General features: G+C 41.7%; 2 protein-coding genes across 11 annotated transcripts in view; one reads left to right on the forward strand and one right to left on the reverse strand.

The window, feature by feature from the left end:
* Positions 1-27408, reverse strand: part of DOCK7 (dedicator of cytokinesis 7) — a 174056-nt gene that overhangs the window by 91884 nt on the left and 54764 nt on the right. For all 10 annotated transcript variants that reach the window (XM_020993043.2, XM_020993042.2, XM_020993040.2 and 7 more), the window contains exons 10-14: positions 26160-26240; positions 23060-23225; positions 22188-22330; positions 21634-21727; positions 20601-20763 (exon numbers count right to left, since the gene is read on the reverse strand). In XM_020993043.2, coding sequence (XP_020848702.1) covers positions 20601-20763; positions 21634-21727; positions 22188-22330; positions 23060-23225; positions 26160-26240 — 647 coding nt within the window. The remainder of the gene's footprint in view (positions 1-20600; positions 20764-21633; positions 21728-22187; positions 22331-23059; positions 23226-26159; positions 26241-27408) is intronic.
* ANGPTL3 (angiopoietin like 3) lies at positions 447-11015 on the forward strand. The gene is made up of 7 exons (XM_020993048.2): positions 447-1037; positions 1670-1780; positions 3045-3159; positions 3801-3914; positions 6237-6332; positions 9662-9928; positions 10785-11015. Exons 1-7 carry the CDS (start codon positions 543-545, stop codon positions 10967-10969), a joined length of 1383 nt encoding a protein of 460 aa, XP_020848707.1. The 5' UTR covers positions 447-542; the 3' UTR covers positions 10970-11015.

The following is a 27408-nucleotide window of genomic DNA, read 5'->3' on the forward strand; positions in this document are numbered from 1 at the left end:
AAAGTATACAGCAGAGGACAAAAGAAAATTCACAAGGCAGCAAAGAAAAGATGGACAGCTCAGAACACAATGTGTGGTATTTATTATACAGCTTTCTGGAAACGGAAATCTATTGCTCTATATTTTGAATCCTCTCTTACATCCGGCTGCATATGCAGCAATGCTTTTTTCTTTTCCTATTCTGTATTTAAGTTTATAACATATTTCTTTTTCTTTTCTTATTGTCTATTTAAGGGTTGGTATTTAGTATTCAAAATAAATTAATTAAAAAAAAAAGGCAACCACACATCATTACACGTTCAACTTCTATCACATTTATTTTTTAATTCCTAAAACTACTGCTTAGTAAAACTGACCTAACTGAATAAAGAAAGGGGTTACCTTTGTTCAGGTTTACACAGTTTAATGATCAACTATCTTTTCTTCTGCAGCTCACCTCTTCTGAAGCAACTGGGGTATATATAGAGTTCAGCAATCTAGGTCAGCTACAACAGGAAATTAGTTCCATACCTCTTATAAATAACAGAAATCAGAAAAAAGAAATGAGAGCAATTTCCCTCTTCCTTGCAATCGTCCCTCTTGTTATTTCCTCTAGAACTGACCAGAGTCATTCCCCGCTGGACTCTCCCCCCCCGGAGCCAAAATCAAGATTCGCCATGCTGGATGACGTCAAGATCTTGGCCAATGGCCTCCTGCAGCTAGGACACGGTCTCAAGGACTTTGTTCACAAGACGAAGAATCAGATTAACGACATATTTCAAAAACTGAACATATTTGACAAGTCTTTCTACGACCTCTCACTACAAACCAAGGAGATCAAGGAAGAAGAGAGAGAGCTTCGCAAAACGACCTCAAATCTTCAAGCCAAAAACGAAGAAATGAAAAATCTGTCGCTCGAACTGAATTCAAAGCTCGAAGATCTCTTAGAAGAGAAGATGCGACTCCAGCAGAAAGTGAGGGTGTTAGAAGAGAAGCTGATCACATTAATTCGCAGTCAACCCCAAGGCCAGGGCCATCAAGAGGTGACCTTCCTCAAGGTGAGACCACCCACGCAATGAGTGACTGTCTCTATTGGCAAGCTTTTCTTCTGTCGCAGGTTTCTCAAAAATGTTATCTGAAAGAGGTAGGATTTGCAAATAAGCTCTTGAGGAAAAGAGCTTCAGGAAAATCAAAGCTCATGTAATATTTCAAATCAGATCTGTGTTTTCCAAATTTCATTATGTTTTGTAAAAATTTCCTTTTAAATTGAAAAAAAAAATCAAAGCAAAATGTCTTTGAAATCATTGGTCATTTATCAGCAAAATTATATAAGATCCAATAAGTAGAAAACCAAAATTGTGAAATGAAAAATTTAAAGGACCACTAAGTGGGAAACATTTAGGATTATTACTCAAGACTAAAAAGGAGGTTTGTTGTTTTTAAGAGGAATTTTTAAAAATCCTCTCCTATTGAAATACTGCATTTCATCAGGTCCATGTAAGGAATGTTACATTAAAAAGCCAGTTCAGTAAAAGCCACAAAGAATATTGACTTGAAATCCAACATAAAAGCACATATACAGACTGTTATAGAAAACTTCCAGGGAGAAGTGGCTGCCAGGCTCTGGGGTCACAGGGTCAGGGTGGGACAGGTCCGGCCAGGATGGCCTCTGACCAGACCCCATCTCCAGACTTTTGTAGAGCAGCAAGATCTCAGCATCAAAGAGCTTTTCCAAACGGTCCAAGAGCAGTACCAGCAGCTGACCAAGCAGCACGGCCAGATCAAAGAGATGGAAAACCAGGTAAGGCCACAGTGAGAGGGGAGAGGGCCGTCCCATGGCTCTGCCATCAGTGGCAGAAAGCACCAGACGGGTGCTCAAGAAAGGCAGTGAGTGCTTCCTCTGCTCCTCTCTAGGCAGGTCCCTTGATCTCAGCGAGACTCAGTTTCCTCTTTTGTATGGTGAGGATATGATCACTTGCACCACCTACGTCACAGGGTGCTGTGAAGGAAGCCATCTGCAGACCACAAAATGCCATCACTATTATATGTATTACTAGTCTCCACCAGGGTCTCTCCTTCACCGCCTCCTCAATAGGTGGCAGTTAAGTGTGGCGGCCGCTCTGAGCACGAGCCCGTAGGCCGCTGTCTGAGGGCTGGACAAATGCTCCCCTCCAAGGGGGACCTTCTCTGCCACAGCAGCCCCTAAGGAGCACCTACAAATTAGAAAGGAATGTCTGGCTGCATCCAGCAACTATGGCAACAGTCCTTTAGATACTGAGCTAAGTGCTTACAGCGCTTTCATCGGGCGAGTGGGAGAAGGAACATGGAGCCTCAATGACGTACTTTTGTTGAGAACTGGAATGGAAGGAGTTCTGGGCATGCAGTGAGGAAGGAAGGTTCAAAGGGTGTCTCTGACATCCTTTAGCTGTGTGAGTTCAACAACCCTTGCCTTACAAGGATGTTTTTGAAAAATCCCTCTGCCAAGGAGGAGAGGAGAGTTCTGGACTTGACACCAGGCTGCCAGGACCCTCCCTGGCTGTGAGGTTAGGCAAGCCAGTCATGCTGAGCCTCAGTTTCCTCATCTGCCAAATAAGAATAAGTACTTGCACTATTTGCTTAATAGGGTTGTTGTGAGGAAAGAGAATTAGAACATTCAAAGCATCACCTACATGTGACGAGTGTGGTGGCCCTACTGTTCCCCCATCATTTCTGGGCAGCAAATGAAACCATGCCTATGTGGCACTGTATAAATGACAGTATTCTACCAAGGAAACCCTGGGAGTCGGGGTCTTCTGGATCTGGGCTTTCATCCCTGGGCAAGCCCTCCCCCTAATGCCAGGCAGGAGGCTCTGGGAGGTCCCAGGATGTTCCCAGAGCACACAGGATCTCTAGGCACAAAACGGGAAGGCCACAGGCATTTGAATCATCCCTTCTGGGCTGTGAAAAATGAGAATGTGTATGTGTTCCTCATCTTCTGCTTAATCAGACCAGCACTTAACCCACTCTCCCAGCCTGCCCTAGCAGTTTTTAAGAAATTAATCATATGTACATGTTCCTCTTATCAGCTAAGGAGGACAGGTTTTCAAGAAACCGCAGACAATTCACTTTCTTCAAAGCAAAGAGCGCCAAGGACCATTCCTTCTCTTCAGCTCAATGGAACAAAATCTGAAGAACATGATGGTAAGATCATTGAGAGCTTTGCAAAACCTGTTCAGCAGGATCCCACAGGTGAATGTTTCTAAAATGGGAATGTCCTACTAAGCAAATGGATTAAGAGTGAAAAATACAAAGCAAGTCTGACTAGCAGGAGCCCCTGTGTATGACACGACTTCAGCAGCCCTGATTCACACAGAACCGAAGGAGAAGGGACAAGAGGCTTCCCAAGCAATAGGAACAAGGGACGAGGAACAGAGAATGAGTGTAAGAAGCACCCTTGGGAATGACCAAGCCCAAGCCTACCACTTTGCCCATGATTTCTCAAGGTCACACAAGTAAGGAGGAACAGACCCAGAGCTGGGAGCCAGGTCCTGACCCCAAACCCAACCAATCTCAAAAACTGGCCTTTGACCATTTCCAGCTTCCCCATCTCCATCACAAAGTGCAATTATGTTTCTCAGGCATCTTTTGTAAATGTTTCCTCAAAGAAAAGACTTTAAAACCCCATCTAATACAGTCATTGTGTAGCAGTAACCATTAGAAGGTGCCCTGGCATGAAGCATTTTGTAGGCAAAGATTCAGAAAAGCCTCAGACAAAACAGTTCATGTTCTATGTGTAATCCTCCCACTTCCCAAGTCCTCACTCTGTTGCCCCCTAATTCTAGATGGTCCAGCTGACTGCGCCGCTCTTTACGATGGAGATCTGCATTCAAGCGGCATTTACCCCATCAAACCTAGCCAATCTGAAGTCTTTAATGTCTACTGTGAAATGAAATCAGGTAAAAAGACAAGGCAAAGGAGAAGCAGTGGGGCTGTTTTAGTGACTGGGCAGGAGGGGAGTCTCTCTAACACCAGTGGCACAGCCTGATTCCCTAAGTGCCAAATCCAATGACCTTTCCTAGCCCTCACCTTCATGACGCCTCTACAGGGCTTCATTCACTATTATTTTTTTCTTGGGGGGGGGTTGTTTTTTTAGGCAATTGGGGTTAAGTGACTTGCCCAGGGTCACACAGCTAGTAAGTGTCAAGTGTTTGGTCTGAGGCCAGATTTGAACTCAGGTCCTCCTGACTTCAGGGCTGGTGCTCTATCCACTGTGCCATCTAGCTGCCCCCATTCACTAATTATTTAATAATACCTTCTATGTGTCACGCAGTGAGTGTACTGCTAAAAAGAATCAATGAAAAGGCAATTACTAAGTTTTTTATGGAAAGCATTTGATAAGTCCTGGGGATGCAAGGAGAAAAGAAAGGTGGTAACAGCAAAAGTGAGGGGCGGTAAGCAGGCTGGGGTGTACAGTGGTTAGGGCTTGACTTGAAGCCAGGAAGACCTGAGTTCACCTCAGATGCTTCCTAGTTGTATGATCCTGGGCAAGTCACTTAACCACTGTTTGCCTCTGTTTTCCCATCTGTAAAATGGGAATAATAATAACGCCTACCTCCCAGAGTTGCTGTGTGTTTATTTAGAAAATGTGATTCAAATCAACAAACATTTAGCATCTAATGTGTTCTAGGCACTGGTGATCCAAAGCTAAAAATTAATATAGTTCCTGTCTTGAAAAGCATACATCCTAATGGGAATTTTTTTGATTCTTTTTAGATGAACTGCATTTTTAAAATTAACAAATTGATTTTTTTCATCTCCTCCCACCGTACCCACATCATTTAAAAAAAAAAAAGACAAAATCCTTGTAACAAAAAAATAGGACAGCCAAACAAATTGGCACATGGCCCCATACTAGAACCTCTAGGTCTCCCTCTGCAGCGTGAATCAATCTCCTCGCGCTTCATTTGCGGTACTCTGGAATCACAGGCAGTCACTGCACTGGCCAGAGGCCTCAGAGCTGTCAAAGTTCTTTGTCTGTACAGAGCTGCTCTTCCTGTAGAAATGCTCCTCCGGGCTCTGCTCACTTCACTGCGCATCAGTCAGTTCACACAAGTCTTCCCAGGCTCCTCTGAAACATCTCCTTCAGCAGGTCTACCACACACACAAAGCGTTCTATCCCATCTGGAGTCCCTTTCTGGTTCAACCACTCTCTCGCTGATAGCCACTCCTGGATTTCCAGCTCTTGAGTCACTACAGTGACTTCTGCGCACAGGGTCTGTTTCCTTTGGTATTCACCTCCTCGGCACCCAGGTCCTGGAGTGCTCTGGCAGGTCCCAAGTGTGCCAGCTGGGTAACTCTGTGGGCCTCGTGCCAAACTGCTCTTCAAGGAGCCAGGCCAGCTGCCCAGACTGGGCATTACTTGGCACCTGGCTTTCTGCAGACCCTTCAACATTCACCATTTCCTTTTTCGGTCAGCTTTGCTCATTGGATGGGTAGGAGGTGGGACCTAAGAACTGCTTTCATTTAAATTTTTCTAATTATTCATGACTCAAAGCGTTTTTAGATGGCTCTTGATAGCTCGGACGTCTTTAGAAAACTCTGTTTATGTCTTTGGCACTCCAGAATGAGAGGCTTGTCAGTGAGCAGGGGTGCAGGGGTCCCCTCATCTCAATCTCTGTACCCCAGCAACAAGCACAATGGTGGCCACAGAGTGAGCCGTTAATAAATGCTTAATGAATCAAATGGAAATACCAATATATGTCAAACACATCCTCATTAAAATGTATCAGATCAAAATGAGTAGAGTATGATGTGATTAGAGAGTTTTTCAGGTGCTTTGTTCAACTTTTCTAGATTTCTATAATTCACAATGAGGAAGGGGGAAGGCATTTTTATAATGACCTGCTATGTGCCAGGCACTGTGGTAAGCACTTGACAATTAGTATCTCATTTGAACCTCACACCAACCCTGGGAAGCAGATGCTATTATCATCCCCATTTTACCATTGAGGAAACTGAGACAATCAGAGGCTAAATGACTTGGCCAGGATCACACAGCTGATAAGTCTCTGAGGCCAGACTTGAACTCTAGTCTTCCTGACTCCAGGCCCAGTGCTCTATTCACCGGACCACCCACCAGAGAAACAGCACAGAGCATTTACAAACTGTCATACATCGCAACTGATCATAAAAATAACTATTTCTGCACGTGTCCTCTGCTTGTCAGCATTAAAACAAATCACTATAAGTCACTGAAAATATTGTTTCATCCTTCTCAGGCAGCTCATGGACAGTAATTCAACACCGCATGGATGGATCACAAAACTTCAACGAAACCTGGGAGAACTATCAGCATGGTTTTGGGAGTCTTGATGGTAAGGTCACCCGACTTCCTTCTTAACACCCAGAACTGGAAAGAGAAAAAAGAGTTCTTGGGGCATGTCAGACCCCTGGAATGTGTGTGTTCAGATCAATAGTAATGGGCTTCGAAGCGGGACTTTACTGGCGAGTAACGAGTTCTCAGATCAGGACACCCCTTCACTGGAGCTTATGATCTCAGAGCTTAATGACAGCAACAGTTCTCAAACTTTTGGGATCTCAAGTTCCCTATACTCTTAAAAACTGAGGACCCCTTCCAAGAGCATCTATTTCTGTGGGTTACATGTCAATATCTACCATGTTGGAATTAATACTGATCAATTTTTGAAATATATTAATTCATTTAAAAATAACAAAAACAAGTCACATGGTAATATAAATAGTATATTTTTATAGGAGGTAAATTTTTTTAATATAAATTTATTTAGTTTTAGTTTTCAATATTTATTTCCACAAGATTTTGAGTTCCAAATTTTCACCCCATCTCACCCCTCCCCCCACCCCAAGATGGCATGCATTCTGAATACCCCTTCCCCTAGTCTGCCCTTTCTTCTATCCCCCCCCCCCTTATTCCCTTCCCCTTCTATTTTCCTGTAGGGCAGGATAAACTTCTGTACCCCATCTCCTGTATTTCTTATTTCCCAGTTGCATGTGAAAACATTTTTTTAAAAACATATGTTTTAAAAACTTTGGGTTCCAAATTTTCTCCCTCCCTCCTTCCCCACCCATCCTCACTGAAAAGGCAAGCAACTCAATATAGGTCATACATGTGCAGTTATGCAAAACACTTCCACAGTAGACATGTTGTGAAAAACTAACTCTATCTCCCTTAATCCTATCCTGCCCTCCCATTTATTCTATTCTTTCTTTTGACCCTGTCCCTCCTCAGAAGTGTTTGCTTCTGATTACCCCCTTTCCTAATCTGCCCTCCTCTGTATCATCTCCCTGCTCTCTTGACCCCTTCTCCCCCCTATTTTCCTGTAGGGTAAGACAGATTTCCATACCCAATTGAATGTGTATGTTATTCCCTCATTAAGCCAAATCCTATGAGAATAAGATTCACTCATTCCCTCTTACCTTCCCCCATTTCTTCTCCACTGTAAGACCTTTTTCTTTTCTTTTCTTTTCTTTTTGTGAGGTAATTTGCCCCATTCTACCTCTCCCTTTCTTCTCTCCCTTAATTTTATTCTCCAGATATTACCCCTTAATCTTCAACTTACCCTGTGCCCTCTATCTATCTATCTATCTATCTATCTATCTACATACATACAATTTTTTCCCTCCAACTACCCTAATACTGACAAAGGTCTCATGAGTTATAAATATTATCTTTCCATGCAGGAATGTAAATAGTTCAACCTTAATAAGTCTCTTATGATATCTCTTTCCTGGGAGGCAAATTTTTTTTTTAAAAACCCAAACATTTAGTAAGAAGAACAGCATTGTTTTACATCTTTTTGCAAATCTTTTCAGTGTCTATAGTAGAAAACTGCTGGATTCTGCCAAACTCAATCTGTTCCAATAGTATGTTTTGGTTGAAGTCAACAAAGAATCCAGCCTCACATGGATATACAGGTGGAAAAAGTGAGACTACTTCCTCAGGTGAATCACACTGTCATATACCTTTGAAAACAGTTCTGACCTCAAGGACTCTCTGAAAGGACCCCACCTGGAGAACCACTGGCCTACAGAGCTGAGAGGCCAGCTCAGGCAGCATCACACACAATGGATGGGTCAGAATGTGGCACCGAGCCAAGCCTACAGACCCGGGGCCAGATATCAATCCACTGCACCACAAACATCTCTTCCCATATGTTAACACAGAACACAGAAAGTCCAATAATGTATTTAAGGATTAAAATCTGTGATAGAGAGTGCTGGTTGACGGTAAATAAATTTATCAGAAGCATCTATTTGAGATATAAACAAATACTATGCCTGTTACTGATGACCAAGGACTTTACAGACTCCATCTTTCATCGCTTGAATGAAATTATAAAAAAAAATCCATTGCAATTTAAACTTCCTTTTTAAAAATGCCAGATTTGATACGTTGTCAACTACCCTTGTCCTAAAATGAATCTTTCCCCAAAATATCCTATTTATAATTTAAAATGGTGATTATTAATATGATTCCCCACTGATTACCTAATCTCATCAAGTCCACTCCTAAGGTGTCTGCATGATAGACAGGGGAGGAAAACCAAAAAAATCCTGGCTCTAGAAGCACAGGACCTGAGTTCTAATCCTACCTCTGACGCTCACGAGTGGGTGACCTTCGGAAAATCACTTCACCTCAGTGGGCCCCAGTCTCCACGTCTCTAAAAGGAAGGAGCCAGACTAGACGGTCTTGGAGGTCCTAGATCTCGTTTAAGACACTAGTGGCTAAGTTGGTGGAACTCTGGGAATGGAGCACAGCCTGTAAAGGCTATTGCACCCCCTGTCATGTCAAAAACAAATATTCAGCACCTGCAGGCTTGTTATCCTTAAATCACAGCCTTTCTCTCCTGAGGCTCATGCATAAAGAAACCAGTCAGCAATCACAGAGAGTCATGGCCTTTCCTCCCTCCCTCATCAAATGCTGTTTACCCTCAAAATTACATGGACCAAACCTCTAACTAGAGACTCGATTACATATGTGAAAAGCGCATTTTCAAGGACAAATGTCTGGATTTATCCTCGTGCCAACTGAAGGAACAGGAAGGTTTGGGAACTTTTTAAAAGAGTATAAAAACGTATTTACATATCGAGTTTCGACTAGACAAAATGTATCATTTTAGAAGACATCAGGCAGAAAGAAAAGACCACATCTACATTTGAAGAGATAACAATGGTTTCAATTTAAGGCATTTAGAAACCAATTTATATTGCTGCTGAGTTAAAAAAACCCCAAACCTTCTGGTGGTGTTTGAAATATTAAATATCTCTTAATAAATAACTCAATGTCATATGTAATTGTATTCCATAATGATTTTGGAGATTTGGAAATGAAATGATCTAATATAGTGACCTAAACAGTTTTCTACGAAAGGAAACACCTAACAAGGTTCACATATGTCAGTCGTATGCTGTCCCTTTTAAAAATTAAGCCTTCAACTCAACTTGCAGATTTTAATTTTTCCCAAAACGTAAGATGTCACATTCTTATTCCAATCTCTGTTTTACTCCTCATGAAAGTAAACAAGGAGGAATACTTCAGAGACCATCTAAAATGATCAGCATATTAATAATACTGATTTAATTAAATCAACAGATCAAACCCTTTTAAATAACTGTGCCCCACCTGCGATTCACATTTACAGATTCATGACACTTTTCTTTGCAGGAGAGTTTTGGCTGGGCCTAGAGAAGATCTACTCCATTGTTAACCAATCTGATTACATTTTACGAATTGAGCTGGAAGACTGGAAAGACAACAAGCGTTACATTGAATATTCGTTCAGCCTGGGGAGTAAAGAAACAGACTACACTCTGCACCTGTCAGAGATTCTAGGCAACATTCCCAATGCAATCCCTGAACACAAAGACCTTGCTTTTTCGACTTGGGATCATAATGCAAAGAACTATTTGAACTGCCCAGAAAGCTACTCAGGTACTCTTGTTTAGACTAATATTAATATTTTATTTGCATATGTGAGAAATACTATGCTAAGCAACTGAATAAAAATAACACCCAAGTACTGCTTACATGAAAAAAAACTTAAAGAATTAGGGTCAATTTTACTTATCAACAAAATCTTGCAACTATCATGAAAAAAGAAGTTCATTTGGTACAAGCAGACCTAGGAGTTTTGCCTTTTTTAAAGCTTTGCCTTTTTTAAAGCCCCTGGAATTCTCCTTTAGCATATTTGGTGAAATACATAATGTTTACCAGCATATTCAAGTTCTTAAACACATTTGAAACAGGATCTTATTTAGAGAAAATAAAAGTGCACTCCCTAGGGAAACTTGGTCACAGCATCTAGAAGAGATGAACGTAGAGAAATAAAGGCAGCACCAACCAGGATGGGGTTCAGACATTACTCGGGATGACAAATTCCGGTCCTGAGCAGGATTACCTTTGCATATACTCTAGAAGGTTACCTTACCTTTTCTGCCCCAATGAACTACTCTGAGAGTATCACCTGCATTTGAACTACAATGGAACATGTAGCTAAAATCCAAGGCCTAACCATGACCTAGCTAGAATGACACAAAGGCCTTCTTCATCCCCTCGAGCCGCCACAGGCCTGTTCCTAAGGCCTAAATGTGGCCCAAGAGTAAGCAGGCTTCTGGGCCGCTGAGGTCTGGGAAGGCCAAGAATAGGAGCCAGCCTGCACGAAGCAGAGAGGCTGGCCGGCACGGCTGAGGGCCGCTCCGTGCTCCAAGCCAACGAGGGGAGCTGGGGACAGGAGACAGGGCAGTAGAGGAAAATGTACTTTGAGGTTCATGCAGTCTATCTTCCCTAGGCGGCTGGTGGTGGGACAACGTATGTGGAGAAACCAACCTGAATGGCAAATACAGCAAGGCGCGATCGAAGGGCAGGCCAGAGCGGAGAAGAGGCCTGTACTGGAAGTCTCCCAAAGGAAGGCTCTATGCCCTCAAGACAACCAAAATGTTAATCCACCCAACAGACCTGGAAAGCTTTGAATGAGCACAGGCAAGCTTCCAAAAACCAATAAACTGAACATTAAACTCAACCCAAGTTACTGTGGTTTAATAATCAGCAAGAAAGACCTTCAAAAGGCATTAAGGGCCAACCGATGTTCTAGGGTGTTTGCTAGGGCAACCTCACATACCTTTTTCTTTTCTTTAATAAGAATTCATCTGGAGTTTAAAACGATTATAAATTTATTTCAAGGTCAAAACTGTCATCATACCACCTCGTGAACTTTACCTTTCTCAGTCAGATGCCTTCTGACATTGAATGTGCAAATATTTCATGATGTTGTAATCAATTTTACATGGACTTTTTTAAACAACCTTGAACGCTATGGCAAGGGCACTTTTATTTTCCATTTAAGGATCACCCTATTAACTGGAAACTTACAAAAAGAATTTTGTTTTTATATTCATAATGCAGTCTGATTTCACAGTTTCACCAAGTTCTTAAAAAATATAAACATGAATAAATGTGAAGGTCAGATGCTTCTATATTCGTGAAGTATTGTCATATTATTAATTTAAAACTTGAACTCAATCTGTTCAACAGTACCTATGAAAATCCATAATGTAAAACTTAAAATTTATATTATACCTCGCCGGAGAAAAATTCGTGTCACATGTTTTTATACTTTATTTATGAAACCAAAAGAAGCAGGATAAATTACTGTATTTAAATTGGCTCATGCTCGTTGAGTAAATGCAGTTGGTCATCATTATTAAGTCATATTGACTTTTCTATTTTATAGCACTGTATCTTATTAATGAGTCTTTTGTACTTTGTAGGAGTGTATTAATTTTACAGTGTTTTAGCCCTGGCACCTGTAAAAATACTTTAAAAAATGATCCTGTCAGAGTATAGCAGAAGAATCAATATAAGCACTACAGCAAAAACAAGGTAACAGGGATCTCAGTCCCTACAACAAGGAAAACAAAAGATGCTGTTGGAAATTTCCAAGTAAAAAAGAACAATCAAAATTCTGAGAAAGAAATGAGTAAATGACTTGAACTGAAGCAGGAAGCCTGATAGGCCCGTATGTATACTTCGCAGTTCAATAAATAAAAAGTCTATGTCTAAAACGACTATAACATGCCTAAAGAATCTCTCTTAAACGCTGAATGTTGTTGCCTTCACTAAAAGGGGTGGGCCTCATAACTACTCACCCCCCATTCATGAAGATGTTGGCCCAAAGATAAAGAAGTCTAGGCAAATGAGTCCTCTAAGGCCATGCCTAGTGGCTCAAACACTGAGGCCAGAGAGATCGCTAAACTACACAGGCAAGGATAGAAATGAATGAAGCCAGTCACCAGTAAGTGAGCTGAGCTCTCTATGGGGCTTTGCAGGAGGAAACCACAAAGCCAGACGTTTTTTAGAGGCAATAAGGCTCTTATTTGATCATCACTTAACCAGGAGTCCAGGGCTGCTTTAACGGATCCCACAAAAATAGAACCATTTTGCAACAAATTATTTTTTTAAAAAATAAAGAAAAAGGCTTCTTTCATAACTAAATAAGGATCTTTATACTGCCTTTTCAAAATTCAAAATAATACAAAGATTTGTAATTTATTAATTTATTTATTGATTTTTTTTCTGTTTATACTACAAATAAGTACTCCCAAAATAGAGAAACAGCTAGCCAGGTGACACAATAGTTTGAGTGTGGGACCGGGAGTGAGGAAGATCTGAATTCAAATGTGACCTCGGACAATAACTCTAATTTTACATCTCCCCATCTGCCTTTCAGACACCTTGACCTAGATGCCCGGTAAATATCTTAAACTCAATGTCCAAAACTGAGCTCCTGACCTCTCCCTTAAACCCTTCCCCTCTCCTCCCAGCCCCTCAGGCTCACCATGTAGGAGGCATCCTGGATTCTTCACCGTCTCTCAGTCCCCAGACCTGAGACGTTGCCACGGCTTCTTGATTTCACATGCATAACATCTCAAATCTACCCCCTTCTCGCTGCCCCCACCCTGATGCAGACCGTCTTCATCTCACGCTTACATTACTGCAATCGCTGCTGGGGGGTCACCTGCCTCCAGGCTGTCCTCAGTCGAATCCATCCTTCATTCTGCCACCAAAGTGACTTTCTAAAGTACAAGTCTGGCCATGGCACCCCCTACTCAATAAATTCCAGTGGCTCCCAACTGCCTCCAGAATCAAACATTTCTTTTTTTTCTTAATTTCTTTGGGATACAGACCTAGTAGCGGTATTTATGGGTCAAAGGGTATGCACAGATTTATAGCCCTATGGGTATAGTTCTAAATCACTCTCTAGAATGGCTGGATCAGTTCACAGCCCCACCAACAAAGCATTAGTGTTCCAGTTTTCCCTAGATCTTCTCCAACATTTGCCATTTTCCTTGTCTGTCTTATTAACCAATCTGACAGGCGGAGTGGTGCCTCAGAGTTGTTTTAATTTGCATTCCTTAATAGTGATTCCTCAATAGTGATTTAGAGCATTTTTTCATATGACTATAAATAGCTTTGATTACTTTATCTGAAAACTGCCTGTTCCTATCCTTTGAATGCCTTGCATTCTTGCAAATTTGACTCACTTTTTATTTATTTAGAAATGAAGGCTTTATCAGAAAAACTTGCTGTACTTTTTTTTTTCAGTTACGATTACTGTGTATTTCCCTCCATCTGTTTATCCTAGTCACTCTCTCCTTTAACCATGTCCATACTCAAAAATGTTTTTCTTCTGACTACAACCTTCCCCAATCCATCCTCCCTTCTATCAGCCATCTCCTCCTTTTCTAACGCCTGTCCCTTCCAATTTTCCTGTAGAGCAAAACAGATTTCTATATGCAACTGAGTTATTCCCTTTTTGAGCCAATTCCAATGAAAACAAAGTTCTCCATCTTCCCCTCCACTATAAAAGTTATTTTGCATCTCTTCTATGTGAGATATCCTACCCCATTCTACCCCTCCCTTTCCTCTTCTCCCAGTGCATTCCTCTTTCTCACCCATTAATCTTATTTTTTTATATATCATCCCATGATATTCAACTCTCATCTGTGCCCACTATCTATATATACTTTCTAATTGCTCTAATACTAAAAAAGTTCTTAGGCATTGTAAGTATCATCTTCCCACGTTAGAATGTAAATAGTTTAACCATATTAAATCTCTTACGATTTCTCTTTGCTGTTTACCTTTTTATGTTTCTCTTAAGTCTTGTATTTGAAAGTCAAATTTTCTATTCAACTCTGGTCTTTTCATCAAGAATGCTTGAAAATCCTCTATTTCACTGAATGACCATTTTTTCCCCTGAAGGATTACACTCAGTCTTTCTGGGTAGGTGATTCTTGGCTGTAATCCTAGCTCCTTTGCCCTCTGGAATATCATATTTCAGGCCTCCCACTACTTTAATGTAGAAACTGCTAAATCTTGTGTTATCCTGACTGTGGCTCCATGATATATGAATTCTTTATTTCTGGCTGCTTGCAATATTTTCTCCTTGACCTGGGAGCTCTTGAATTTGGCTATAATATTCCTGGGAGTTTTCATCTGGGAATCTCTTTCAAGAGGTGATCAGTGGATTTTTTAAAATTCCTATTTTACCCTCTGGTTCTAGAATATCAGGGAAATTTTCCTTGATAATTTCTTAAAAGATGATGTCTAGGCTCTTTTTCTGATCATGGCTTTCAGGTAGTCCAATAATTCTTACATTATCTCTCCTCAACCTATTTTCCAGGTCAGTTGTTTTTCCAGTGAGATAGTTCACATCTTCTCCTACTTTTTTCATTGTTTTGATTTTGTTTTATTGTTTCTTTGGCTTCCACTTGCCCAATTATAATTTTTAAGAAATCATTCTCTTCAGTGAGGTTTTGTACTTCCTCTTCCATTTGGCCCATTCTACTTTTTAAAGAGTTCTTTTCTTCAGTGAATTCTCGCACATCTTTTTTTCTAAGTGGTCAATTTTGCTTTCTAAGGAGCTCTTCTCTTCAGTGAATTTTTGTGCCTCTTTTTCCATTTGGCCAATTATTTTTCAAGGTGTTATTTTCTTCAGTATTTCTGGTGCCTCCTTTCTCAAGATTCTTACTTTTTTCATGATCTTCTTGCATCATTCTAGCCTTCCCTCCTGTTACGTGACCAGCTCATCTTTTCCAACCAACCAAAAAAGCATTATTAAGCACCTACTATGTGCACTGCTCTGCACTGCACTAAACACTAAGGATCCAAAGAAAGGTCAAGGCAGCCTCGGCTCTCTAGGAGTTCACATTCTAATGGTGGAGAGAACATGGAAATATTCTGGTCCGTACACGAGCAAGTGGAAGGTGATCTCAAAGGGGAACACAGGAGCTCTGCCCAAGGTCACAGTTAGTAAGTCTGAGGGGGAGGTTAAGCTGGGTTTTCTGAGGCTAAATCACAGTCACTTCCTGGATGTCCTTCCTCTTCTTCCTGATTCCACTGTCTCCAAACTCTAATCCATCCTTATTTCTGCACCAGACTTGCCCTTATCATGGTCACTGCCCCACTCAAAAAGCTTCAGCAGTCCTCCTGACTGCTGAGTCAGTGTGAGCTCCTCTGTCTCACAGTGAAGGTCCTCTCCCCACAAGCATTACTTTAGATCACACCGCTTGCATGCTCTATGTCACGGCCAAACCGGTCTACTCTCTGTGCCTTTACTCACACTCTTTACCATGTACAGGATCACCAGAGGTCTCATGTCTCTCCTGATACTTCCTACCAGGGTGCTGAGGGACCGTGGACTAGTCACTTCTTTCTGAAATGTTATGAAATCTATTTTTCCTACACTCCATTTCTGACTCTGCTCAGCATTCCCCTCCTTGGACGTTACAAGTGATAACATCACATGGTTACACTTGCCCACAGTTCTTACCACTTCCAACTTAGCAATCAGCTTCTTCTCAGTGGTCAGAATTAAGCCCTCCACCTTCCAACAGAAGAAAACTGTCAAGAACATTCAATTCTTGGCTCTCAAAGGAATAAGTCTTCCATTTGTTGTCTGGATAGCTGACAGTCACAACGTCCATCACAAGTACACCTGGGCTCTGGGTGTGGAGTTTCAATTAAGAAAGCATCAGCTCCACGCACCAGATCCCAGTGGGCTCTACAGCAGATCACACCCGGCATGAATTCACTCCTAACTGCTCTCTACCACCATGCCCCTATCCTGAAGTCCACGGAGAGAAGACCTGTCTACCATCCCCTCGATCAGACTTGTTTCACTGAACAAACTATACCTTTCCACTGCACAGCTATGGTCCTGGGTTCCACCTCAATAAACCACGGTAAAATCTATGACACCAAGTTTGCCTGCTTTGCCGATAACAGCACCTATGTCATGGGCTATCATGTGCAGAAAAACGGGTCGACACATAGGAAGCTGCAAACCTTAAAGCTTTACACAAATGCTCGCTACTAGTGTGCAACAGCTTCAGCTACATTCTGTCCACTGCCTTTCCCTCTGCCTACTGTAACATATGCATTAAAAATAGAGGTATTGGTTCCAAACTTCATCCTAGTTATTTTTTCCTATAAATTACTGGGAATTTTCTTGAATGTCACTTTTTTAATCTTAAAATTGCTCTATGTTGAAAAATTAATTCTCTCCTTTCTGTTGTTCATCAAAACCGTTCTTCTTGTACCATATCAGTAACTAGCTACAATCAGATTAGAGTAAGTCATGGTAAAATATGGTAACCGGGAAGCATCCTCTTTAAAGAGACGGATGGGTGGGGGAGATTGGCTTCTCTCAAACACTCTGCCACTCAGGTGCTGCAACAGGAGCCATTAGGGTAAGACGTAGTTGGTGGAACCTCACTCCCTTTCCTCTTTGGGGAAAAATAGAATACAAATATACAAACAGACAATGGCATCAGATGGAAAGTGCCACGGTCCTTTAGGTGCAGAAGCCAAGCAGGTGGTAACATCTTTTTTTTTTAATGTCATTTCCACTCATAAAATCGTATCATTTGGAACCATCTGACAGTGCCAAAGGCTTTGATGGGAAGCACTGTCTTGGCTGGGTCTTCAGTAGCTATGGCTATAACACTGATCAAAGCAACTGCCATGCATCTCCACCGAGGTTATTTCCAGGGTGATGGATGGGAGGGCTGGGCTGGAAGCAGAGGGGTGGGAGGGGATGCTGACACCCCATCGGCTCTCAAACTTACCACCAGTGGCAGTGGTGAGATGCTGGTGATGGTAGTGACAAGAAAAACGGGCCCTTTCTTCACAGAGATTGCTCCCCTTGATGGTAGCTACACGGCCTGGGGCAGAAGTAGGGCTGAGGTCTTGGGGAGTCCCTGCTAAGAACTGCAGTTCTTGGGCTTGAGGTGTCTGGAGAAGGTGGTGGTCCAGGGAGTCATGGTGGCTTGACTTGCCTGGCACAGACTACATGTTGTCACTCCCACAGGGTGCCTTGTCTTGCTAGCTTCTTCCTTCCCAGTCAGACCAACTGTGCCACTTCCTGCACCACCTTCAGACTACACCTTCTTCTCCCTCCCCTACTGTCCAATTCTAGTGCTAAGAACAACTCCAAACCACCATTCCAGGCAAGAACAGGTCACTCAGCTGCCTCAATTCCAAGGATCCGGCCCCTGACATCCTACCCAAGCTCTTCTCCTCTCCTGTCTTCCCCTGCATTTGTTGTGTTTCCTCATCAGATTATAAGCTGCTTGAGAGCAGAGACTGACTGGCTTACTTACATTTATATTCCCAGTATCTAAAACAGTGCTTGGCACAGAGCAAGCTCTTAATAAATGTTTTTCCAGTTATTCATTAACTTGTAATAAAACGGGCTATCAAATCTTGGTCACGTGCCCCTACATTCCAAAATTTAACATACTACCTCCAGTACCTAATTTCCAGTTACATGGTATTTTCAGATATATATATTTCCAATGAAACTTGAGGTAGATTTTAATTAAAAAAATCTGAGTGACATCTTCCTCTTCCTTATGTCTTTGAGTAAGAATATGACTTATTTTCTAGAAAATGCAGCAGTAGGGAAAAAGGGTCACTAAGGAGAATGAGTCTAACTAACCTCGCTTCATACCACCATTTTCCAAACTTTGTTCACTTCCTCGAGGACACCCTTCATCTAGAAACTAATTAATCTCTTTCTGGAACAAAATAATGTATCCTCCTTGCTTCAACAGCTCTCTCTGGTAACATATTACTCATGTAGCAGCAGCACGATCATCACCATAAAATATGAAACTTAATAGCCTTCACATCACATACCACAATTTATCAATGGTAAGGTTTGTTAACAGGTTATAAGCATTTTACAGAAGAATTTTTTATAGGGCTGCACAAAATACAAGAAGGAATATGGTTAGGCACAATTTTAACCTGAAACCAATTTACCCTGATGAAAACGATTAAAGTCTGTGGCATGGGTCGTGCTCAATAAATGTTTAAAAGGAATACGCCTAATCTTATTGATGAGCATAGATGGGGTTGCTATTCTCTGGGAATAAACTGCTCACTCATGGGAGAAGAATGAACCCTTCCGTGAGATTTTTAATGAACCTAAGAAAAAAATTTTGGCTCCTCTATTACACTCATTATTTAATGCTTGGGATGAATGTCAGGGTCTGTAATTAGCAGGGCAATTTAGAGGCAGTCATTGCAGAGTACAGTGGGATAGTCTGGCTGACCTTTCAAGGCCTAGTCTCATGCTCAACTTCCATAAATCTATTCCTAGAGCTGCATAGTTTGTTTGCAGAACTGTGCAGACCTTGAATGATACAGTACAGGATGAAACATAATGGTACCCCAAGGTACTGATCTAACAAGTAAACTTCCTCATGGCATGTATTCACGTCAAGTGTGTCAAACCAATGAAAATGAAAATCCAAAATATCCCAACCATGTTGCTACATGGATCGTTCCAACCCTTCAATGAAAGCAGGGCACAGAGCCCCTATGGACGGACCATTCACACACACACGGATTCTTGAGCCATCCCATCTGATCAGCCACACTTAGATCAATAGGGCTTATGCCTCATGGGAGTGGAAATGTTATTGATACCTGGCCTCATCTGCCTTTCTGGCTGTCACTGCGTAGCATGTCACCATCGCTGTCGGACGTTTTTAGCACGCTGAGTACCGCGGTGACGTGATACGATATGACAACCAGAAAGGTAAAGGAGGCCAATTATCAATAACATTTCCACTCCAATATCAATCTAAAAAAGGAACCTTAATTCTGAATGTTATTTCTATTCCAATAAACATTACTTAAATGTGTTAACACCTAATCTTGGCAAAAATTATACTTAGTCAAATGACGTTGTTTTTTAATCAGTAATAAGAGAACAGAACTTCCGCATAGTAGACTAAATAATCCATATGTTTTATATACAGTCAGAATGAATTAAGACATATTACTTATTTAAAAGGCAACCTATTTCCCTTTGGAATCTTCTGTCTTCATGGGTTAACAAGAGCTCTGAAACTATTCATTTGAAAATAACAGTAATTATTCTGTTCTCATTGTTCATACTATTCTCACCATTTAAGGACAACGTCTCAAGAGCATTTTTTAAACGTCTCAGCTTTTCCAGTAATAAACACAAAGGCTGAGTGGGATCTCTGAAGGGCCTCCACTGAGAAGCAGACGGGTATCTTGACTCAGAGCTTGATCCCTTGTGCACTATGCCGCCTGCCCCAACGTTTATAATTACTAACAACAACAGTACTAATACATGCGCGCCCATGGAACGCTAAAGTTAACGAAAAGCATACTCGGAAACATATTACCTTTGGGTAACAAATTGAAAATGTAACACAAAACAGACATAATATCGATCTGCTAAAAAAAGCGCAGAATGCCAGCTGCAAACAGAGGTTAATGACTGGGTCGATGCCCCAGATAAGCGGGGTTTCAGGTCTAAGCCTTAGATTAAACATCTACTGAGCTCAGCTTGGTAACTCTCTGGGATGCAGTTAATTTTTTCTATAAAATGAGGAAACTGGACTACAGGATCTCTTTGCCCTTTCTAGCTCTAAAATTCTATAACTTCTACCAAGAGGTAATAGGAGAATTCATAAGGGGTTTCAGAGAAGAGACAAAAGATGATGAAATGGTTAAAAAAAAAAAAGGCTCACGAAGAAAGGTTAAGATGCTACAGTCATTTCACCTGGCAAAGGAAAATTTGCAGAATGATTGAATGATCTTCCAATATATGAAGAGTTATTATACAAAGGACAGTAAAAAGCCATTTTACGCATCTGGTAAAGACTGAACACAAAGAAATGAATTTAAACATGAAACAATATCTTTAGGTCAGATATTTGAAAGCATTTCCTGAAATAGGACATTTTTAAAGGCTTAAATGGATTAAAAAATAGATTCTGAATTACCTGGACAAAAGGTGTTTAAAAATTTCGTAAATTCCTGACCTCTCAATGTCTGCTTCTAGTATTAAGATTTTATGAAGGTGATCTCTTTCATTATTTCTAAAGGCTGTGTTACAGGGTTCTGAGGGGGCCAGAAGGTTGGATGAGGGGACTGCCAGTTTCTCTGCACTGTGAGTCCACACATCTTTGGCTCCTCCTTCACGCTAGGCTCTGAGGTTGAGACTTTAGGCAACTAACTTTTCATGCCCCTTCCTTGATGCCAGATGAAAAGCTCTTACCTGTAAGTAGTGTTCGGGACATACACATCCCTGGCGGGAAATTCCAGGATTTCCCTAGTGGGTCTAACTCTACTGTCAGGATAGAGTTTGACCTGCAGCAATTCGGGGGTCAGGCAGTAATGGGGATTCTCTGGTGCAGGAGAAATGTCGATCTTCAGCTGAGCTGCACATTACAAAAGGATTACTATAACAACTAAAAGAAAACAGAGTTTAGAATCTGTATTTAAGCTTGTTTTTGACAAAGGGGTGATCTGAATGTGTGCAGTGTTGCTTATCTGGAAACCCGGAGAACCTCCAAAGGGAACAAAATAAGTGACAGTCTAATTCTTCTCATTTCATGTTCCGGATTTATGACCCAAACTAACCCAAAACTGAATATGTCCTTGAGAAATTCAACAACTATTTGACAACCATTGGTTAAGTATTTGCAAAGAATTTACTAACAGCTGGGAGACATGAGAAGATAATTAGGACATGAGCCCTGCCCTCAGATTTTATAAACTATCTATCCAGTCCCAAGAGCTCTAGAGGAAGCTATTCAATGTTTCAAAAATTAGGTACCATATCCCACATTGGCACCAGACTCTTAGCGTGATCTGCCCCCTCAGCAGCCTCAGTAGAGAAGCTGACATCGACTCTGGAAGGAATAAGCAACATTTCACTCTGAAATGGCGGACTCAAGCCAATACTGGTAATAATTATTATCATGCTCACAGTCTTTAATTATTATAGGAATCTACTGAAAAAATACTGCTTTTTCCTGTGGGGTAAAAAAGTCTATTTTCAGACACTGCGTGAAACTATCTTCCCATTTCAGCACGAAATCATCAGTTTCCCAACTCCCTCGTGTTCCAGTCATGTACTTTGAAAGTTTAATGCAGTGAAAGTGAAAGATCATAGTCATATGGAACACCTAAGGATACAGGGCACATCTGTGCGATCAGGAAAAATGAATAAATAAAATGGCAATTGTAATGTCTAGGAAACAAAACAAAAATGCCTATAATGCTGTTTCTCCAAAATCAACACATACCCGTGATGGGTCTTAATCTCCGTAAGACAGAAGACGGCCTTCTCATATCAGCCAGAAACTTATAGAGATCCTCATCACTTAAGCGGTCTCCTTCCTGTTTGGAAAAAAGAAAGCACCTGTTTTATAGGGAATATGCAAATGAGTAAAGAAAAGTTCTGACTTCCTACTGCCCTACTGGGTTTAGTGAAATGGTTCCTAAGTCAACATGCGGATGACTGTGAATTAACGCCATTTATTTCCCGCTCTTCTTCTCTCTCCATCTTTTGGGGGGGTTTTTTGTTGTTTTTTTTTTTTTTGGCTAGACAATGAGGTTAAGTGACTTGCCCAGGGTCACACAGTTAGTGTTATATGTCTGAGGCTGGATTTGAACGCAGGTCCTCCTAACTCCAAGGCCAGTGCTCTAGTCATTGCACTACCTAGCTGCCCTTCTCTCCATCTTTTGTATGCACTCAATCACGCTCAGAGTCTGTTTAGCCTTTGGGAAGCCTCAACTCAAGGAAGTTACAGCACATACACTGTCTCTCAAACTTCTGGATGTGTGTGACCAAAAATACCTGCTTAAAAAAATTCGTCACAGTGAGGGTCGCCGGTCGAAAGGTGGTGAGGCTACAAGCCTCGTCTCCACTTGTTGTCCTCTCTAGGGATCGTCTGCCAACAACACTGGAATTTCTCCTCTCAGACCACGATCCTTTGCGTTCTACCAAGGGAAAAAAATAAAAGGTCCAGTGAATTAAAACCAGTTCTAAGTCATTAACCCTAAATGCAGACGTATTCAAGGTAATGAGAAACCGTGGAGTAAGCAAGTCCTTCTGCTAAAGAAACGCCCTCCTGAAGCACCGGGAATGACCGAGAGGCGAGGCTGTGTGCACTGGGCTCGGGAAGGAGAAGCTCAGATACCAACAGTCCCCTGACCCTTACTGAGAGTGTGAGCACAAGAACCTCAGTTTCCTCATCTACGAAATGGAGATGTTCAGTGCCTCCTCTGCAGGGCGAGAGTGAGGATCAAAGGAGGTGATGTACTGAGAGCACCTGACAGACCTTACAGAACCATCCAGACGGCAGCCATGACTATTACTATGATGAAGTAAGAGAGAGCTGTTGCTGTTGTTTACCACAATCTCAGAGCAATGCTATCAATCACCCTAAGTCTTTATCATGAAGGTTTATACGCCTCTTCTACAGGGGGAGGTGACGCTACTGGGCTGAAAGACTCTCTGAACTGGCTAAAGAGATGAGCAGCCGCCAACTCTTCAGTCAGAATGCACCCCCAGTCTTAACAGCGTGACCTGAAATACGGGCAGACGCCTTGCCTCCGAGCAGCCCCAGGGTCACACGGCTCGCCGTCTCAGACTCAGACTCCCAGGCCCACAAAGGCCAGCAGCAGCGAGAGCTGCACGCCTGGGCAGAATCGGGGCAGCCCCCATACCTGCGGCACTGATCTCTACGTCGGTGGAGTCTCTCTCCAAACTCCCCGCGCTGCTGACGATGTTCATCAGGTGGATTGCTGTCCAAGCAAAGGGCATGCGGTACTTCCCCAGCCTTTGACAAAACTGGTCTGCTTGGCCCCTCAGCTTCTCCAGCTTTTCTTTGTTCTGAGAAAGCAAGCAGAGAAGACGACGAGTTCTATGACTGTGCGAGAAGTCCAGGAGCGACGGCTCCAGAGGCCTGCGGAGCGGGCCCCGGCCACAGTCCCCTGCTCAGAGATCGGCCCACTACAGGGACTCAAGCGTCTCTGACAACCTCACAGCCTGCACCGGCACAGGGGTACAAATACCAAGGACGAGGTGTTTTTCTCATCTCCCCGCCACTGACACGTCCAGCCTCTGAGGGCATTCATTCATTCATGCACCGACTGACTCCATAAACCTTTACTGGGCACTCGAGACACCAGGGGGAATGCAAAGGTGAATCAGGGTCTGTCCCTTGTCCTCACAGAGATGATAACCCAGCACGTGTAGGAGATTGGAAGAAAAAGCAATGGAGATTTGGTTAGACAAGCTTCCAAAACCAAACACACTTTTCTTCTTGAAAAGACTAGGGGCGAGAGGATCTTGGACACATCTGGTTTACAGTCAACTACATTATGAGAATAATTACTCGCACAGCTGTACAAGTATACAAGTAGTTCCAGAGGTGAGATATCTATCATGGGTCCAAATAATTCAGAGCTGAACTATAACACCGAGTCGAGTATTTCTCCAAATGCCAGACCAACAAGCAAGACTGGTTCAATGGTTTATCTCTTAGTTTAACATTTTTTTTTATTATTGAGTTGTTCGGTTTTGGTTTTTATTTGGCTAAGTTACATTAGGATGACCATTTTCACTACAATTATCCCCTTTACATCAGTGGGGTCAGAGGCACAGCATCCCCACAATCTACAAAATCCATGTAAAATTTTTTGGCCCTCTCTTTGTACCACAGAAGCAGTCTGATTTTTTTCTTTTCCTTTTATGCTTGTTTACAGTACCTTCCTGTAAAATTTGGGTTAAGTATTTAGTCATAGGCTATATGTAGGTCAATGATACTGCTAAAAGAAATTTTAAAAATATGAAATCAGAAAATTTTAAAAAATGGAGCAAATCTGAGAAGCATAATACTGAACATACCGCATGTATAACAAAAGAGATTAAAAAAAATAACCAGTGAATAGCATGTGTAGTGTGCCTCAGATGTCCATATCGCCCTCTGACCAAGAGGCTGAATGAGAGACATCTGTCAGGTGGCATGCAGACGACTTCAGCACCTTCGACGTGGAATTCGTGGGGTTCTGGGTGGCCGAGGTGTCGTCCAGAAGCAGTAACACCTTCAAAAGGAATCCCTTGCTGGCAATGACTTCTCTAACCTTGGGCACAAGACACTGATGGAACCAGTCAAGGAAAAGAGCTTGGGTCATCCGCGGTCTCTTACTGAACATCACAAAGACAGGCCCTCGCCCTTCCCTTTCAAAGCTCGTGGGTTCACAGCTTTATGCATCAGGGCTGTGCTTACTGTGGCCCCTAGACACCAGCACAGAAGAGCAGGGCCAGCCCGCCCCTTGCGGCTGCCACAGGTCCTCAGGGGCCTTTTATGCCAACCTGGGGCAGACTTGCCAGCACTGAATCTACTCCAGTTTCAATCAGTTTCTTCGGGGTTTCAGCAAACTCCTTAGCTGCCTCTTGACTGATCAGCGGACGCTTCCTCTTCCGTTACTTTCACACTGTGCAGACTGGACCTTTTCAAAAAATTTTCAAACCAGCCTCTGCAGGCCTGAAAATCCGTAGGGGCAGACGCTTCACCTCCATTTTCCTTTGGGAAATCATACCAGGACTTAGCCTCTTCTCCTATGACGCCAGAGTCTACGGAATGCCTTCTTCCTAACAAGTCTGCACCCAAAAACCGTTGGTGTAGCTGCAGTGAGGGCTTCTAGGATTTCCTTCTCTTTCTTCTTGACATGCCTTCAGGTCAACTCATTAACGCCATAACGATGCCCAACTGAAGCTGCCATTTTGCTTGAATGAAGCATATCTAACAATTCTACTTTTTCCTTCAAGCTCATCACTTTTCTCTGTTTCTTGGAAACACTTCCGAAATCACTAGGAATGCTATGCTTGGGACCCATATTTTAACAGAGTTTATAGCGTTTAAACAACACAAGACATAAGAAACTCGAGATGCACAGATCACTGCAGGATTGCTGTGAGACAGCACATGAAATTGTGCCATAAATACACTTGGTATCCCAAATCAGTGGGTAGAACTGTGGTTCTTTTACTACAAATTTAATTTTAAGAAAAAAAAATTGCGTTCATTTAAATTATTCAACAGTAAAATACATACTGTACAGGTAACATTCTATCTAACAATATCATACATTTTATGGATTACAGTTACTAAGCTTTTTAAAATATCTCAACATGTCTAGCCTTTATGTTTCATCTGTTGGCTTCTGTGTTCTTTCCACAGACTTTAACTTTTTATTTATTTTAATTTTACAGAAACTGTGTATATTTATGTTAATAAAAGATAAAATGTTGATATTATACAATAATATGCATGTGTATAAATATGTATCTATACATACATACATACACAAACACATATATACATGATGTGTTTCTGAGTTTCTAAACCTTTTTTTTGTGTCGTCTGCTGGCCTTTGTGTGTCATCTGAGGTTTCTGCAAAACTCCCAAAAAATTCCCACTTAATTTCTTATGCCAGCATGAGATGGAGAAAGTGGTGATGTGGAAGGGATAACTAACTGTTTTTAGGCCCTAAGCTGAGAGAACTGAATGGAAGAGAAGAGGATGCCTCCAGAAGGTAACCCAGATGGCTGAGGGACCACCTGTCAGAGTTATTACAGTTGAGGTTCAAGACCAGGGTCAGAACTCGATGCCAGCTCAAGATCTATAAGCCCATGGCTTGAGTAGGCTTTACAGAAGCAAGGGGGCCAGTCTGAATTTCTACTAAAAAGAAAGACTGTAAAATTTTAAAATTAGCATGCTATTTCCTTAAGCAAAAATGAAGAGAGAAAGGGAGTGATTACCTTAGTGGCATCTGCTTCTTTGAAAATCATATACGGCTCCGCACACTCTCCAATGTCTCCTTGCTGTAGAACTTTTTCCAGCTGAGAAAAGAAAAACAGGACGCCAGGTTATGTTCACAACAAAACCGATGATTTAACAATGCTGCCAGAACCACCACGTTCTGCCATGGCTGCAGAAAACGGAAAGAACAACAAAAAGCAACTGACCACCGTGCTATTACCACGGCTGAGGCTGCCCCTGGAGAACAGGGAGAAAAGGTACCGCGTCCTTCCTCCACCACAGCAGGCAGAACAAAGCAGGTGGAAGAAATACCTCATGGACTGGGTGACACCGTGAGCCCAAATCACTCTTTTCCTCTTTTCAAATCATTTTCACAAGGAAAGGTTTACTGGGAAAGGAAGGGAATACAGCAGTAACAATTCAGAAACAAATGTGATGTAAAACAAAATTCTGAAGAAAATTTAAGTCTGTTGCCATCTAAAGACATGCTTCTTCACCTTTTTGGGACAGGGACCCTTTTGGCAGTCTGATGAAGCCAAACGATTTGATTTGTTCTTTTTCTACCTTTTTTGGTTGCGTGCTCAATTCATTGATCTGCTTCTTCTCTATTTTACTGATGGAAAGCAATTAGAGATATTAATTTTCCCCTAAGTACAGCTTTGGCTCCATCCCACAAATTTTGGTATATTGTCTCTTGTTACCATTTTCTTTAATGAAATTATCAACTGTTTTTATGATTTGTTCTTTGACCTGCCTATTTTTAGGACTAGAATATTTAATTTCCAATTAATTTTATCTCTCTTTCCATTGTTCATTATTGAACGTAATTTTTATTGCATTATGATCTAAAAAGGATGCATTTACTATTTCTGCTTTTCTGCATTTGGTTGTAAGGTTTTTATGTCCTAATATATGGTCAATTTTTGTGTAGGTGCCATGTACTACCGAGAAATAAGTATATTCTTTTCTATTCCCATTCATTTTTCTCCAGAGATCTAGCCTATCTAACTTGTCCACAATTTTATTCACCTCCTTAACTTCTTTCTCTTTTATTTTTTGGTTAGAGTTATCTAGTTCTGAGAGGGGAAAGTTGAGGTCTCCCGCTAGTATAGTTTTATTATCTATTTCCTCCTGTAACTCATTTAACTCTCCCTGCAAAAATCTGGATGCTATACCATTTGATGCATATATGTTTAGTATTGATATGACTTTGTTGTATATGGTACCTTTCAGCAAGATATAGTTTCC

Source organism: Phascolarctos cinereus, unplaced genomic scaffold, assembly GCF_003287225.1.
Source record: "Phascolarctos cinereus isolate Bilbo 61053 unplaced genomic scaffold, phaCin_HiC Scaffold_5;HRSCAF=322, whole genome shotgun sequence".
Lineage (NCBI taxonomy): Eukaryota > Metazoa > Chordata > Mammalia > Diprotodontia > Phascolarctidae > Phascolarctos > Phascolarctos cinereus.